The sequence below is a fragment of the Harpegnathos saltator genome, unplaced genomic scaffold (assembly GCF_003227715.2).
Source record: "Harpegnathos saltator strain DR-91 unplaced genomic scaffold, Hsal_v8.6 scaffold79, whole genome shotgun sequence".
Taxonomy (NCBI): Eukaryota; Metazoa; Arthropoda; class Insecta; order Hymenoptera; family Formicidae; genus Harpegnathos; species Harpegnathos saltator.
In genome coordinates, this window is record NW_020230637.1 from 177,700 (window position 1) to 193,917 (window position 16,218).

Below are 16,218 nucleotides of genomic sequence, written 5' to 3' on the forward strand. Positions count from 1 at the left end.
CGGCTGTCGCAACATCAGCCCAGAAGCTGATGACCGTATGATTTACGATCCGCGAGACGCGGCCACAAAAGCGCCGACGGTCGCCTTTTATCTGGGCGAGGAGAGCGAGAGAACGAGCGGTGGCTATAGCGAGAGAGAGAGAGAGAGAGAGAGAGAGAGAGAGAGAGGGGGGGCGGGCGATAGAGAGACGTCAAGACATTCTCTTGACGAAGTCCTTTCGCGTGGCTTTCCGCTTGAAACGACACGATTGTGGCGACAATGGAAGAATCCACAAATCACGCTATAAATCGTCTCTCTCCGCGAGTTTCTGGCCGGGCGATCGACGAACCTCGCGTTGACGCTCCGCGAGATAAAAAGTACCGGGGCGCGAGAACCGGTGAGGGGTGGTGAACGAGGGACGGTGGTAAATATATGCGCGACCACGCGAACGCGAGAGAGAGAGAGAGAGAGAGAGAGAGAGAGAGCGAGAGAGAGAGCGTGAGAGGGGGGAGGGAGGGAGGTAGGAAGAGTGTAAAAGGAACAAAAGCAGGCCGTGCGACGAGGAGACAAAGACGGGGCGGGCGAAAAGGCGCGACAGAGGGTGCGCTCGAGAGTGGATGACGGAGGGCGAGATGACGAAGACGCGATACGCGCGAGATACGCGCGCGTGGTGGCCGGCGACGGCGAGAAAGGCGACGACGGATCGAAACGCGGCCGAGATAGATGAGCCCCGAAAGTACCAATGCGCGCGCGAGGTCAGAGATTGCTTTCGCCGCGTGTCGCGCGGGAGGACGATCTGGGTCAGCGGGCAGCTTAAAATATTCATAAAGCGGCATGCGAGCGCGAGCTCGCATAAACGGCCGATTTGACGCGCGTTAGAGAAATGCCTGGCGTTAGAAAGCTGAACGTTAGCGCGTGCTGGCGTTAGCGAACGGTCGTGTTTCGTGTGTCGGGGCAATTCCGCTTCCGCTTACGCTAACGCTCGCCGCCGATGACGACCGCGTCGGCCGTTACCCGTGCGCGAGACGCGACGTCTTATTAACCCCCGGGGCTAGTTGGCGGTAGTGACGACGGCTGAGTGCGCGCGCGTGTTCCCGGCGACGGGCTTGACAGCGCGCCTCTGTCAACGGCCACTTTCGTCCCGCGCGCGCGCGCGCGCGGTCTCTTGTCTCGTGGCGTCGTGTCGCTCCGCCGTGATCCGCGGTATTACTCGACGGTGAAATTTCGGTTCGCGCCAGGCGGAAGTGAGGCTGGGCTACACGTCGGGACGTCGGGACGTCGTTTTGTCGTCGTGCTGCGGCGCTTGAATTTCGCTAGCTGATTTACCACTCGCGCTCTCATCTCCGCGGCCAAGCTTTAATCCGCGGAGCGCTGATTAATAGCGCGCTCGCGCTCGCGTCGTTTCGCCGCCTTTTTCGTTTTATTCCACGTCCGAGGAGAGATGGATCGGCCTCATTCGAGAGTCTCGGGTCTCTCGTCACGGGCGATTTATTTTTTCGCGATTTGCATTTTCATTAACGACTCGAATCTCTCTCGTTCGCTCGCTCTCTCTCTCTCTCTCTCTCTCCCTCTCCCTCTCTTTCTCTCTCTCCCCCCCTCTTTCCCCCTCCTCTCGCCTCTCCTTTTTCTGTTTCGCTCATGTTCGTTCGTCCACGAAGGTAGCCTAGATCCTTCTTCCACCTCAGCTTTAACGGTCACCGGAAAATCAATCGACGACGTTTAAGTAGCTCCCTGACATTTTCCGCTATAACCTGGGCGGGAAAACAAGAACGAGACCACGTCGATTTACTTTACAATTACTATCAGTGGCAGGAGAAAGGCGGAAGCGAGAGTAGAGAAGAGAGAGACAGAGAGAGAGCGAGAGAGAGAGAGAGAGAGAGAGAGAGAGAGAGAGAGAGAGAGTGAAAAACCCAACAGCGGAGGCATTCGCGCGTGTGACGAGCGAGCCGGCAAAGGGATCCAGGATCCTTCCCGTGATCCATGGAGAATTTCACAGCGACGGACGAGCATGTTCCGCGGAACGAGTGGCTTTCCAGGGGTTGGAGAGCGTGAAGGAAACGGGAAGCGGTCGTCGTCGATCGATCGCCGGCCGTCTTCGTCGTATACTTTTGCCATTTGCCCACCCCCTCCGCTCTGGGGGCCCACCTCATCCCCCTTTCCGTCCGCGAGTCGTTTCCCTAATCCTACCGGAATCACGTCCAATCGTAGACACGTGGTCGAGCATTCCCGGCGCGCGTGTTCGGAACGCGACACAAGCGCAGGCAGGAGTTGAAACATTTCGGCGGATCGGGTCGTACGAATGGATCGGGGACGGACGAGATACCTGTTTGCTCGCCGACTCGTATATAGGCTTCCGGTATACGGTTATAGTCTTGTTGACCCGGCTGGAATTTCCGGCCGCGATAGCAGCGACGAGCGGCGAATTTCGCTGCGCGTTGCGCGGTCGCGCTCGCGAAAAAAATCGAATATCGCGTACATGCACGCATGCATACGACGTACCGTCGTTACCGCACGTCGCCGTCGCCGTCGCCGTCGCCGTCGCGTGACAAACGCGTAAACAAGTGCACCCGTACATACGTGCGAGAGCAGGCCGGCGCGGCGCGACGGGGGTATCGCACGAGCAGCCGTACGCCGTCGCGGAATCACCTCTGGTTATGCAAATCTCGCGGACTCGAGGCGACGTCACAAAGCGGCGAGAATAAATCGCCGCTATTTGTCTTCCTGTTGCGCGCGCAAAGGCACTTGCCGGCTCGACACCAGGTAAATCCGCCCGGACGAACGGTCGAATAAAAAGCGCCCCGTAGTCGCCCCGACGCCGAACGAGTGATTATCGCCTCGATTATTGCCTTCCGTGCCACCTCACACTTTCACCGCTCATTAACGAGCTCGTTATCGAGCCACGAGTCTCGAGTCCGGTTTCTTCGAATCTCTTACTTTGATTCTTCCTTTGCCGTCTCAAGTTTCCCCATGCTTCGTCGGCTCGTCGACGGTCCGCCGTCGACGAGCGAATACAGCCGTCACGGCTGGAACGTTAAGACGGATCACCGGCCGGTCGGCCGCAGGCAAGGGACGCGGCCGCAAGTAGATGCAGACGTAGCAACGTCAGCCAGCGCCGCTCGTGCGTTCGGGCTCGCGTGATGAATGCATATATCTCGCTCGAGCGAACCGACAGGTTGTACTTCGGTGTGCCACATTCGCCATTATGCAGTTTGCATTCTGATTTATTCGTACACCAGCCGCGCGCGACTATTTTTGCCCGATCCCGCCTCTTCCTCCGGCGAGCTCACCCTCGTAAAGCGCATAAATCTCATTTCCCCGATCGTGGCTGTAGTCACGTAGCCGGCCGGATTGCGAGCGATGACGAGGCGGAACGCGTCTCTTTATCGCAACCGAGGCACTTCCGGTTATCTTGCCGCGCTCAGACACACGTCTTGACTCTTCTCAGACACACGTCAACCTCGTCGTCGTCGTCGCCGCTGTCGCCGCCGCCGCCGCCGCCGTCGTCGTCGTCGTCGTCGTCGTCGTCGTCGTCGTCGTCGTCGTCGTCGTCGTCGTCGTCGTCGTCGTCGTCGTCGTCGTCGTCGTCGTCGTCGTCGTCGTCGTCGTCGTCGTCGTCGTCGTCGTCGTCGTCGTCGTCGTCGTCGTCGTCGTCGTCGTCGTCGTCGTTAGTGTACTGCCATGTCCGTCATCTCCGCCGAGCTGCAAGTCGTTGAATTCCAGACTTCCTCTCTCTCTCTCTCTCTCCTTTTCTTCCTCCCTCCCTCCCTCTCTCTCGGCCCCTTTCTCCCTCCTTGTTGGCGCGACGATGTACGTGAGTAGTTGCCGGCTGGCGGAGAGTCATTGTGTGTCGTCGGACGCTTAATTACGCGGGCGTCATGCCCCGTTCGCGAGTGCTCGTCAGCTCCGCCCTGGCGACCACCACGATCGCCCGGCTCGCCCGAGACGTCATCGGTCGACGAGATTCTCTTTTTGCCATTCGCGAGATTGAGGAACGAGCGAGAACTTTTTCTCGCCGCGCCGACGAGGGAAAAAGCCGTTAGAGGCGAGGGGGTAAGAAACGGGTGGGAAACGGGAAGAAAGAGGTAACTCGAGATCGCGACTATTAGCGATATCGTGTCGCGCGGATATGCGCGGACTAACGACGCCAGTCGTCTCTCTTCGGCCCTTCCGCGGCACACTTCGCTATTTATCACGCGCCGGGAAAATGAATGGCGCCGCGTTCGCGAACGATCCCCCCCGGGCGAAGTGGCAATAACTAGCGGCAGGAGAAAAGCAGCCGCGCGCGCGCGCGCGCGCAGCCGGAAGGGCGAGATGTACGCGCGACGAGCGCGTACGCGGTTGCCCGCGATTTCCTCTCGTTAGTCTCAGCTTGCCTCGCTTCCTGCCGGCGCGGCGTGTCGGCGAGGGAAGGCGAATGAAGGAGAAAAGGAGAAACGAAAAAAGAAAGAATATCTCGGCCGGTCGATCGCGGGACGAGCGCGAGGCGGCTTCTTTTGTGCCGGCGCTGACGGCTCGTGCGATAAGAGAGCCGTCGCCGAGGAGAAGGTCGGTAAATTGCGCGAAAACTCGTTTCCCGATCCAACGTCGTCGGGAAATCATATTCTTCTCGCCGAGCGAGAGTGCATATTGGCCTCGCGAGTGATCGGAATCGATCGGTCGGTCGGTCGGTCGGTCGGGGGGTGCATGAAGTTGGCACCCTGTTTTTCGAAATTTACAATTTTGAAAGTTGTTCCAGATTCCGACTTTGTACTACATTGTTCCAAAATGATATTGTTCCATTCCAAACGGTTTTCGAATAAAACAAAAAAAATGATATTTTGAGCTGGCACCCCTTTTTTCGAAAATCGAACATTTCGATACCGCTATAGATTGTTCTAGTTGTTCCAAAGATTGTTCCAAAAGGACAAATCCGTAAGGTGAACTATAAGTCCGAAAAATGAAAAAAAAGTTTTTTGACAGTCTACCGGACCAAGAGTAAACTTATACTATCTTTCTTGTTCCAACCGAGCCCTTTTTGTTCTGAATTGTTCTAGGCTTAAAAATTATAGTTCTTAAGTATGAATCTCGTACCATCATCCATTCTGCCAAAATTCGAAAAAAAATCGATTTTCCAGCACCCGACGTCAAGAGTAAATACATGCTTTCTTCCTTGTTCCAACCGAGCCCTTTTTGTTCTGAATTGTTCTAGGCTTAAAAATTATAGTTCTTAAGTATGAATCTTATACCATCATCCGTTCTGCCAAAATTCGTAGAAAATCGATTTTCCAGCACCCGACGTCAAGAGTAAACATATGCTTTCTTCCTTGTTCCAACCGAGCCCTTTTTGTTCTGAATTGTTCTAGGCTTAAAAATTATAGTTCTTAAGTATGAATCTCGTACCACCATCCGTTCTCCCAAAATTCGAAAAAAATCGATTTTCCAGCACCCGACGTCTAGAGTAAACACATGCTTTCTTTCTTGTTCCAATCGAGCTCTTTCTGATCTATGCTGGTCTAGGTTTATGAAATATCAAGAAACATAAAATATTTTTAAAACAGTCGTGCAAAGAGATTGATACTATTGCAATGTTATAAAGCCAAAGAAATATATCTTACCATATATATTCTTTATTATTAGTTCATATATATATATACTTTATATATACCATTTTAAATAAATTTATATAAAAAATCTCATATAATATTATATACCACTCTCTAACACATGTTGCGTGAATGCTTCTCATTATATACTTATCCTATTAGCCGTAAAAACGTGATTTGGATAGTGCCAGACACAAGTGATTGATATTACACCATTATTGTTAAATCATCATTATAGGCAATAAAGTACATAGATCTCGATTCTTCCACTTCTCACCAGTCTTATGCAAATTCGCGCTTAGATGATTACCATTACCCTTTTCTTCTCTAAACATTAAAAAATCTCCTATTATTACTTACTTAAAGGGTTGTATTCATAGTCCGGTCTTATATTTAAGATCGTTTTAAGTTCATCTTCAGATGCTGAACGGATCATTTCACTGGCTACAGAATATTTGAACATGAACTTAAGACGGTCTTAAATATAAAATCTGACTATGAATATCGGCCAAAATCTAAGTTTCGTATAAAGTTTTCATTAAGGAAAAATCGTATTAGAATTCACTCACGAACATTTTACTTTAAAAACTCGCCGTTTCCAATTATCTGTATATACCGGGTGTTTTAGACCACACGGGTCAGCTAATTTTTTCGTAAATGCGACATTTTGAAGAAAAATATTTCAGACTAAAGTTGTAGGGCCTCAAAGACTCTATTTACAGATGCTATAAATTTGACCTTAGGATGATCTTGAAAAGCCTAGTCAAGATCAACATAAAAATCTTAAATGGAAACTCAAATTTTTTATTATACCATCTTTTTTACCAACTAATTTGAATAACTTTTGTCTAAAACATTTTTCTCTAAAATGTCGCGTTTACGAAAAAATCGAGTAAACCGGGTGGTCTGAAATACCTGGAATATAAACACCCACGTTCTGGAAAATTGATTCTTTTCCGATTTTTTTGGAAAAACGGATGACGATGCGAAATCTATATTCTAGAACCATATTTCATAAACCTAGACCAGCTTAGATCAGAAAGAGCTCGATTGGAACAAGAAAGAAAGCATGTGTTTACTCTAGACGTCGGGTGCTGGAAAATCGATTTTTTTCGAGTTTTGGCAGAACGGATGACGGTACGAGATTCATACTTAAGAACTATAATTTTTAAGCCTAGAACAATTCAGAACAAAAAGGGCTCGGTTGGAACAAGGAAGAAAGCATATGTTTACTCTTGACGTCGGGTGCTGGAAAATCGATTTTCTTCGAATTTTGGCAGAACGGATGATGGTACGAGATTCATACTTAAGAACTATAATTTTTAAGCATGGAATAATTCAGAACAGAAAGAGCTCGGTTGGAACAAGAAAGATAATATAAGTTTACTCTTGGTCCGGTAGACTGTCAAAAATTTTTTTTCATATTTCGGACTTATAGTTCACCTTACGGATTTGTCCTTTTGGAACAATCTTTGGAACAACTAGAACAATCTATAGGGGTATCGAAATGTTCGATTTTCGAAAAAAGGGGTGCCAGCTCAAAAAATTATTTTTTTTGTTTTATTCGAAAACCGTTTGGAATGGAGCAATATCACTTTGGCACAATGTAGCACAAAGTCAGAACAATCTGGAACAACTTTCAAAATTATAAATTTCGAAAAACGGGGTGCCTACTTCATACTCCCTCGGTCGAGCGGGCTATTTCCTCGTCTCGCATCGCGTTGCAAAGGCGAGAGCGGCGCCGCCGCTCGCTCGCTCGCGGCTTTCTTGTCCTTTCCGATGGGCCCGCTAATTGGGCCGGTCTGCGAGGAAACAGATTGAAACCGGAAAAGTAGGGGCGCGCGACTGATGCGTCACACCAATTCCCGTCACCGCTAACCTAATTCGACTCTCCCACCGGTAGCGCCGTAATAGAGTGGAATTAACGGCCGCGGTGCTCCTGAAGCATGCTTCTTATTTTAGCATCGTTACGTCGCGGTAGCCCAGACCCGACGGTATGTACCACCATTCGGCCCCTTCGCCGCCAGCACCGTGTCGCACCTCGCGTCTGTCCGCCGGAGAGAGAAAACTGCAACTTCTCTCATAATAATGAAAAATTCATCCGTTGACCGTCCATTAAAATTCCGCACTCACACAGAAACGGCGCGAAAACGGGATGGAGCATCGCGCCGACGGGAGAGGGTCCGCCGCGGGAGGGAGGGAGGGAGGAGGGGAACAAGAGAAAGAAACGCGCTAGGTACGAACCTCGTGACATTTGCCGTGGAAATCGGAGCGATTTCCCGTGGAAAACAGATCCGTGTCAGTGGGTGAATATAAATTAACGTCGTCGGGATATTTGGCGTATGCTCGTTTTAAACGCGCCGAGCCCAGGTCGAACGTTCAAACGTCGTCGCGCATCTCGGACATCGGCGCGATATTACTGGCCCCGGGCGGTTTACCGGTAGCTGATCTTTAACGGTGCCTATTGATTTCCAGCGGCAAAACGCGCCTCGGCTAATAATAGCCGGATGTATCTTAGCGTCGCCGTCGACCGACCAATTGGGGATCAGCAGTCGCTCTCGCCATCGGGAATAACTGATTCGCAATTTTTCCGATCCCCTGCCATTTAAGCCTGGTCGGCTGGTAAAAATAGCGCGAGTTACCGTTGTTTCCCGCATCGCGGACCGGCCAGCTGCAGGCAGAAGTCTGCGACAACATCATTCCCGTCGTTAGCGACATCCGGTGCGCGATGGAACGATACCGCGCGCCGATGGGATATAATTGCCCGGTCGCGAACAAGCAGAGATATCTCGTCCGGGGGTTAGGGGGGGGGGGGGAGGAAATCAACGACGAGAGCGCAGAGGGCGACTTTTCTCAGAGACGAGACGAGACTTGGCGAGCGCGCGAGTATCGGAGTACACCGCTTTTAATGTTTACTTCACGCGTCATCGACTCTTGGCCGCGGCATCTCTCGCCCGGAAAACCGGGGCGCTCGTAATTCTCGCCAAATATCTCGGAACAAACAGATCCATTCGAGACAGGACGCCGCCGCGGGATTTGTATCTTGTTTGCTAGAGGAACTACTTTTTCGCCGCGCGCGGACCCACGCGCGCTCGCTGCAATTCCGCTGTTTTCCTCCCCGTCCTCGCCGTCCCCGTCGTCGTTCCACGCCGACGTCGGAGCGCTGCACGTGGACGTGTTTGCGAGGCGCAAGTTTTCCGTCTCTTCTAAATCATCGGCGAAAGTTTCGAGAGGCGGCTTCGCTCGCTCTCACCACCGTCGTGAGTTCGGATTACATCCGCCTACTCAACCCACCTGCCGTTGATTCGTTAAAAATGTATCCGTGACTGTGATTGAGAAACTCGCGAGTGATCCGAGCGAGCTAACAGCCCTCCCCCCCCCCCCGCGTCGCCCGCCGCCGCTTCAACTTTCCCGATCAATAAAAAGCGAGAAAAATTACAGCAATATCGCGCACAAGTTGGATCGCGCGTCGTCGTCGTCGTCGTCGTCGACGGGGGAGAGAGCAGCCCTCCGCGTCCTTACGCAAAGGGCCGCGCCGGGAAGGACGAAATCGACAGGGACCGAGGTCGTGTGCGAGCGCTCGTCGATTCATTGGAGCCCGGCCGTCACGGAGCCTTTAAACCGTTAAAGCCATCGATGCACCGGGCGACTACGCTTTGTTCGAATCTCAGACAGAGACACGTTTCGTGCCTCGGGCCGAGCGTTCGCTTCCGCTCGACGTTTATTGGTTTTTGCGCTTTGTCAGAAATTTTCTCCGCGGATTCACCGCCGCCGCCGCCGCCGCCGCCGCCGCCGCCGCCGCCAGCAGCAGCATCGTGTCAGCTCGGTCTGCGACCAATTTGCGCTCGATTTTGCCGCTGCTTTCTCCGCTCGCGCCTCGGAGCCGCGAGACGGGGAAGCGGAGTCGAAGGATTGGATATATTTTCTCTCCGCTACTCCTTTTCTATCGACGACGAGGAGCAGGCAGGAGCGCCAGAGACTCCTACCTCGCCGGCGGTGCATAAACCGCACGTGCACGTCCGTAAAGTACATCATCGCTACAACGTAATATCGCGTCCACGTAATACCGTATCCGTGCATACATTAATCCCATGCCTCCGCGCAAAAAGTGCCTTCGACCAAGTTACTTTGGTTACATAAATTATATCCGCCTCGTATCTAATAATTGCACCTGCTCTCGGGGGAGGGGGCGGCGGCCAAGGGTGCGCACACGGTGCCGGAATACGAGAGCGCGCGAGAGGGAGGGAGAGGGGAGAGGGGCATTGTTTTGAGTGAATTATTTTGCGTCGCGCTGGTAACGTAGCGCTCAAGCCAAAGTGAATAATGGCCGTTATTAATTAATTAATTATTTTATGCACCGACGTGTTGAAGATATCTCAGCGTTGCTGAGCGACTGCTGACAGACCCGCCCCATTGTGCTGTTTTCCACAGTGCTTGTCAACAATGTCGCAGCCTCGACCGTGCTGCCGGGTTGCGAGCCTCAAATGTGCCCCTGTCTCTCTCTCTCTCTCTCTCTCTCTCTCTCTCTCTCTCTCTCTCTCTCTCTCTCTCTCATTGTGTTATTTGTACGTGTAAATAACCGCGTGTGGTGGTTTCAGGAGACTACCGGCCAATGGGTCGGCCTGAACCTGGAGCTGGAGATGAGGGGCACCGAGGTCGTCGGCACGAAGAAGCCGACGGGTCATTCCCTACTGATTGACTGCCGGCTGGAGCTGCCGTACGGTAAGTGACAGCACGATTCCAGCAGATTATTCAAGTGGTAGATGATGAGATCGCATGTCTGACGTATGTAATCGTATACGAGATGGGAATACGTTTGACGTACAGTTTATATATCAGTGTCGTCGTGTCAAGCGAGCAGGAGATCCGAGCTGCGACGAGCAGGAGCGCGCGCTCGCCCCTCGCGCCGACTCCTCGGCGAGTGTGCTCGCCGCGCAGACTTCGCGCGGCGATTTCTCCATCGCGAGCTTGCGCGCGATGGAGGACGATGGAAGCCTCGTCCCTCTCTCGGGCCTGATATCGCGCCGGATATCGGCGGCGCGACGTCGCATCCCCGACCTGCTGCTCGCTCACTCGCTCCTAACCGTCCCTTCGAACGCCAGCATGACGTTCTGATATTCGCGCCATGATTTCTGTCAAGCAAGACTAAGATCAAAAAGAAAAGCTCCGTCGCGCGAAGCGGCGGCTCTCGCTCTTTACCGCGCGGTGTTCACGAGCGCGAACACGCACGACTGCTAAGAGCGCTTTTTCCCCGCGGAGAATCGCCGTCGATCGGACCTCGCCTTCCGATTTTACGACAGACGCGGCTTGAAACTCGTCGGTTCGTGGTAGGAGAAGTAAACCTGGGAGAGAAAGAGAGAGAGAGAGAGAGAGAGAGAGAGAGAGAGAGAAAGAGAGAAAGTGAGACAGACGAAAGCCTCTAGCTCGGGAGTTGCGAAATATCGCACGTTCGCGCGAATCGATTGATGAGGCGCGCGAGGATCGACGGGATAGATTCGCAGGATGCAAGAAAATGGACGGGAAGCCCGTCGTCGTCTCCAGCACGGCTGGAGAGCTGTTCCCGGTCTGTGCAGCTCACGTCGCTGCTACGGGACGAACTTTTAATTGAGTACGTTTGCGAACTTGTCGAATCCGGACGTTCCGCGCTTCATGTTCCACGCAGCCACGCGCCTCGCGAGTTATCTCGACGTCCGTAGTTTCGCGCGAGAACGGCGACTAGCGCGAACTAATGAAACGACGAGAGAGCGCGACTCTGCTGCCGGTGCTGCAGCGGCGACGCGAATAGATAGATTCTCGTATGAAACGAACGGACGAATGAAAAAAACCGCCCGGTTGCCTTCCCTCCGCCGCAAAGTTCCGCGCGTTTCCCGTCGCCTTCTTGCCAGCCGCGGCGGAATTTCAAGCGCCGGTCGTTGTATTTCTTAACTTGAAATTTCCACGCGCTTAAAGTCTCCCCGGGGGACATTCTCGGCCGAGAGAGAGAGAGAGAGAGAGAGAGAGAGAGAGAGAGGGAGAGAGAGAGAGGGGGGGAGAGGGGAGAACGGGAGGAGAAGCGCTACGCGCTGGGGGAAAGCTGCGGAGTCTCGGACGATTTTTGCAACTTTTAATATCACGGCTACACGGCTTCTCTCTCGCTCGCTCGCTCGCGGTCCTCCGTGTGGTCCTCGTTACTCACTTGGGGCATTGGTCAAGGCCTCGAAGCTTGTCCCAGGGGCGTTCCTTCGTGAAGAGGCCGGTTATCGCGACACACCCGGAATTTAGCCAGAGTTTTCGGCAGCAACAAGTACGACTTTTTCAAGCCTCGCATACATACATATTAAATACACGCGGTAGGTGCCTCTCCCATACACTCCGCCGTTCCCGAGGGACCGCTACGTGATCCTCGAACGACCCTCCCAGGGTCCCGGGGATGGCGTGTTTTCACCTACTGCCCGGTCGTCGACATATCCAACGATCGATATGCTATCGACCTAGCCCGACGGTTCTCGAAAAGGGGCTAATCGCGCGCCACGCAATTTGCTGGATCGCGCGAGATTCGCGCTGCCGAATATCCGGCGGATTTTCGAATGCGCGCACGGCTGTTGGTGGTGGTAGTGGTGGCGGTCGCGGTGCCTGCTAGAGTGTGGTAGTGCCGGTGACGTTTTTATAATACCCCGCGCGAGCAAGTCCGGCGAAGTCGCGTTAAAGGCTCCCCGCTTGACGATAAAGTACGTGCGATATGCGCGATTCGGTCTCCGTATGTAAATTTCTGCTGGTGGGGTTTATTTCTGGGGGAGAGAAAAAAGAGCAAAAGAGAGAGAGGGAGAGAGAGGGAAAGAGAGAGAGAGAGAGAGAGAGAGAGAGAGAGAGAGAGAGAGAGAGAGCTTAATAGTATTTCGATCGAGTCTTTTCTTAACTCCGAAGCTCGGGTCCCGCGACGGCGACGACGAACAGCGAATGAGCGTTCCACGTTCCACTAAAGGTGCAAATTATTTTCCACCACGCGATGCACCACTTGACCGTGTTGCGAAATGAGGGAAAACGAGGCCGCTTATAATAAACCCTGTAACGTACAGCTCCAACGTCAGCTGACGTTTCGCCGTGTGCGGATCCGTCGCCGGGTGCCGTTCTTTTTCTCCCTCACTCCGCCCTCTCCTCTCTCTCTCTCTCTCTCTCTCTCTTTCTCTCTTGCTCTCTCGTTCTCGCTCATGCACGCTATTATTTTTTCGCGCCATGTTTCCCGTCGCTGCCACTGCCGCGTGTACTTCCGGTTTTCGACCCACGCCAACCGCGGCGTTTAATGGATTTTTGCCGCCGCGCAATGTACATTTCCCGTCGTGTAATACCTTTGTTATTGACTTTGCTCGAGAGCACGTAAAAGCGACGTTAGAGAGAGAGAGAGAGAGAGAGAGGGGGGGAGAGAGTGTGTGTGTATGCGCGCGCGCGTGTTTCACTGCGGAAATAAGACGAGGCAATACGAGAATCTGGTCGTGGAAAAATCAAGAGGATCCTCTCGTGGAAACTGACGTGCGCGAACTCGAGTAAACGCGCGCGTGGAACAAGAGGCGCTGATTAAGATTCGTTCGAGGAATAGGTTGTTTATCGGAGTGTACATTCTCTCAGTGCGTGGCGCGAATAATAAAATTTCCGCGAGATTACAACGCGAACTTTAAACGCTCGACACTTGGTAATGCGATTTCTGTTCGCACGAAATTGCGGCTAATTATCCGCCTGTTAAACGGATTAACGTTGCATTTGCGTCACGGCGTATGCGACTTTTGCCAGTTGCGCGACGTAATTTCCCGCCACCACTTTCTCACCCTTCTCTCTCGCTCTCTGTCTCCCCTCTCCACCTCTTTCTCGCTTTCTTTCAATTCTCTTTCTCTCTCTCTCTCTCTCTCTCTCTCTCTCTCTCTCTCTCTCTCTTTCTCTCTATTTCTGACTTGACTGAGGGAATTGATGAAAAGCTGACGGCTGCTGGCGGAAAAATTTGATCGCGGTCGTTCGAGCTGGTACTTATCCCTCGGAGTTTCCAACGATCGCGAAAGAATCATCGCGAGTATCTATCGCCGTAATTTGACGAGGAGGAGAGTGCACAAAGAGAGAAAAATATTGGTCTTGCGCGCTGTGTCGAAACCTCTTCTTCGCGTCCCTCCGACGTGACTTTTCGTTCCGGTTGATTATTTTACGACATTCCTCTCGCGCGGACACGTGGGACCTCCCGTCGCTTTTCTTCCCTCAGCTCCGAACGTGCTTCTTACCCGCGGATTCTTTAATCGGCTCGTAGTCGGTGTATTTTAGCGGCAGCACAAAAGATATGACTCTCTTCTCGTTTAACTCCGAGAGTACTCGAGCGGAATTCTAATTCAAGAGCTAGTCACAAAGATATCCGCCGTTGAATATTAAAATATGAAAAAGATGTTTGATCGGCTTTTCGTTAAAGGCCAAGATTCTAAATTGATGAAGAATCCACGAATGTGTGTGTGTGTGTGTGTGTGTATGTGAGAGAGAGAGAGAGAGAGAGAGAGAGAGAGAGAGAGAGAAGGAGAGAGGAGAGAGGCCTCCGGGAGAAACAGCCGGCATACGATTTTCATCGCGATCGCGTCGGGCGGCGAGGAGCAGGCGGGGAGAGGAGAGAACTCGCGCGTGAAAAGCGTCGGACGCGAATTCATGGGAACGCGCTCTTGGCAGTCGCGTCGGCGCGCGATGATGTTACCACGCGTTGAGGAGCGGTGAAACGATGGACATGATCGCCACTCGAATCATGCACATCCGACCCTCCGTCTGATCAGTGTCTGACCAATCAGGAAACAAACGCGTACAACGAACTGGATGGAAAGCCCTGCTAACGAGCGAAACAGCAATGCAGTTGCGAGCAGCCCGGCCCATGTGTGGCTCAGGTACCCTCGTCGAGATCCTGATCGCAGGATCGTCCTTGTTCGCGAGATCTCCATTTTCGCTTATCGTCTCGATTCCACGACCGATGCATCCGAGTGCCATGTGATGAAGTCCCCGCCGATCGTGGATTCGCGTCTCGCGCGCTTCCCGCCGATTAACGGGCTTTCGCGATTCCCCGTCTCGTCGGGCCGGCTAATTAACCGCCGCCGCGTCCCAATTTGCCCGAAACAAGCGAGATGAGCGTTCTCACGGACGACGATTTTTCACCGGGCTGCCGCGTCATTCGCACGGGGGATCGTCGTCGTCGCCGACGACGTGATACCGCGCGATGAAATTACGCGTCGCCGAATCTCGCGGCGATCGCTCGCCTCGCTTCGTTTCGAAGTCAAATTCCAACGTTGCGCGATACCTTCAGCCTTCGGCATACGAAGGATCTCGTACAGACCCCGCGCTCGAGATCCCGAAGATTGTCGACACGCCTGTCCACGATCCGCGCGACCGACAGTATATTCATTTTATTTGTACGCAATTAGCGTTATATATATTATAACGAACCCCTTCTTGCTCGTCAATCACTGCACAAGAATCCACTCTGTGTCTCTCTCTCTCTCTCTCTCTCTCTCTCTCTCTCTCTCTCTCTCTCTCTCTCTCTCTCTCTCTCTCTCCTCACCTCCGAAGATACCTGGGCTTGTCTTTCTCTCGGCGTACGGCGTTCCTTCTCAGTGTACTTGCAGGAGCGCGCGAATTTCGACGTGTAACAACGGCGAGGAGGAGCGTCCGTGACGATTACGAGCGCGTGGAGGTACCTCCGGTTTATCCCGCATGTCCGTATGTCCGTTTCTCTCGCGAAATAGAACTCGCCGAAAAACGCGTTCGGGGGCATTCAGTTTTATCCGGCGCGCCATCCGTCGTCCTCTGGATATACCTTTTGTCTACCACCAGCGCTCCCCTCGGCTCGTTTCATTAAGTTAAGTGTGGCAGTTTGCTTTTGAGCTTTATGTACGTGCGTGTCGAGCGGGGGAGCGGGGTGTATTTCGCGCGCGGGCGGGGGGGTCGCGAAAGGGGGGTGGATCGGCGGGTGGTCACGCGACCAGAAGTTGTTCCGCTCGTTAACGGCGGACTTTGATATGATTTCATGCCTGATTAACCGACTTTAATTACGACATCGCGGCGGTGGCGGCGTGTGGGTGTTTGTGTGTGTGTGTGTGTGTGCATATGTGTGTGTGTGTGCGCGCGCGCGCGTGTGTTACTAGAAACCTACTAAAAGTTTTCGCCACCTGCGACGCGTCGGCATCGCTCTGATGAAATCACCGGCGTTACCACGACTTCGCGTTGAATCTTCCGGTCTTTCCGCACGAGCAAACCCTTTAGTCTCGCTGGCGATACGATCGTATTCGCATTCGTCGGATCGTCTCGCTCGCTCGATCGTCGATACGTCGGGAGAACGCGACAGTCGCCGCCGCGCCGGGGGGGGGAACAAGCGCCCAGCATCTCTCCGCCCTCCGAAAACGATCCCGCTCCCTTCAGCCGCCACCTGTAACCCTTCACCAGACCACTACGTGTGAATATGTCATGTGTGAGTTTAGCGAAAAAAAGAGATGGGATGTTCGATGTTTCTGCTTTCACGTGTTTTCTCCTTGATTGCCCTCGTTCGGCGCGCTATTGTTATCCTATTTTGCCGGGACGGAGGAGAAGGGGAGAAATGAAAGGAAAGAAAAGGGAAACAGCGAAAGGAGACGCAAAAAGGTATTTTGCCGCGCGGCCGCGGTTGAAGCAGTCA

At 53.0% G+C, this 16,218-nt stretch overlaps 1 protein-coding gene across 1 annotated transcript in view; it reads left to right on the forward strand.

Annotated features, from left to right (window-relative positions):
* Positions 1-16,218, forward strand: part of LOC105181693 (uncharacterized) — a 66,071-nt gene that overhangs the window by 21,622 nt on the left and 28,231 nt on the right. Inside the window, exons 5-6 of the mRNA XM_025306602.1 lie at positions 10,160-10,283; positions 14,348-14,440. Coding sequence (XP_025162387.1) covers positions 10,160-10,283; positions 14,348-14,440 — 217 coding nt within the window. The remainder of the gene's footprint in view (positions 1-10,159; positions 10,284-14,347; positions 14,441-16,218) is intronic.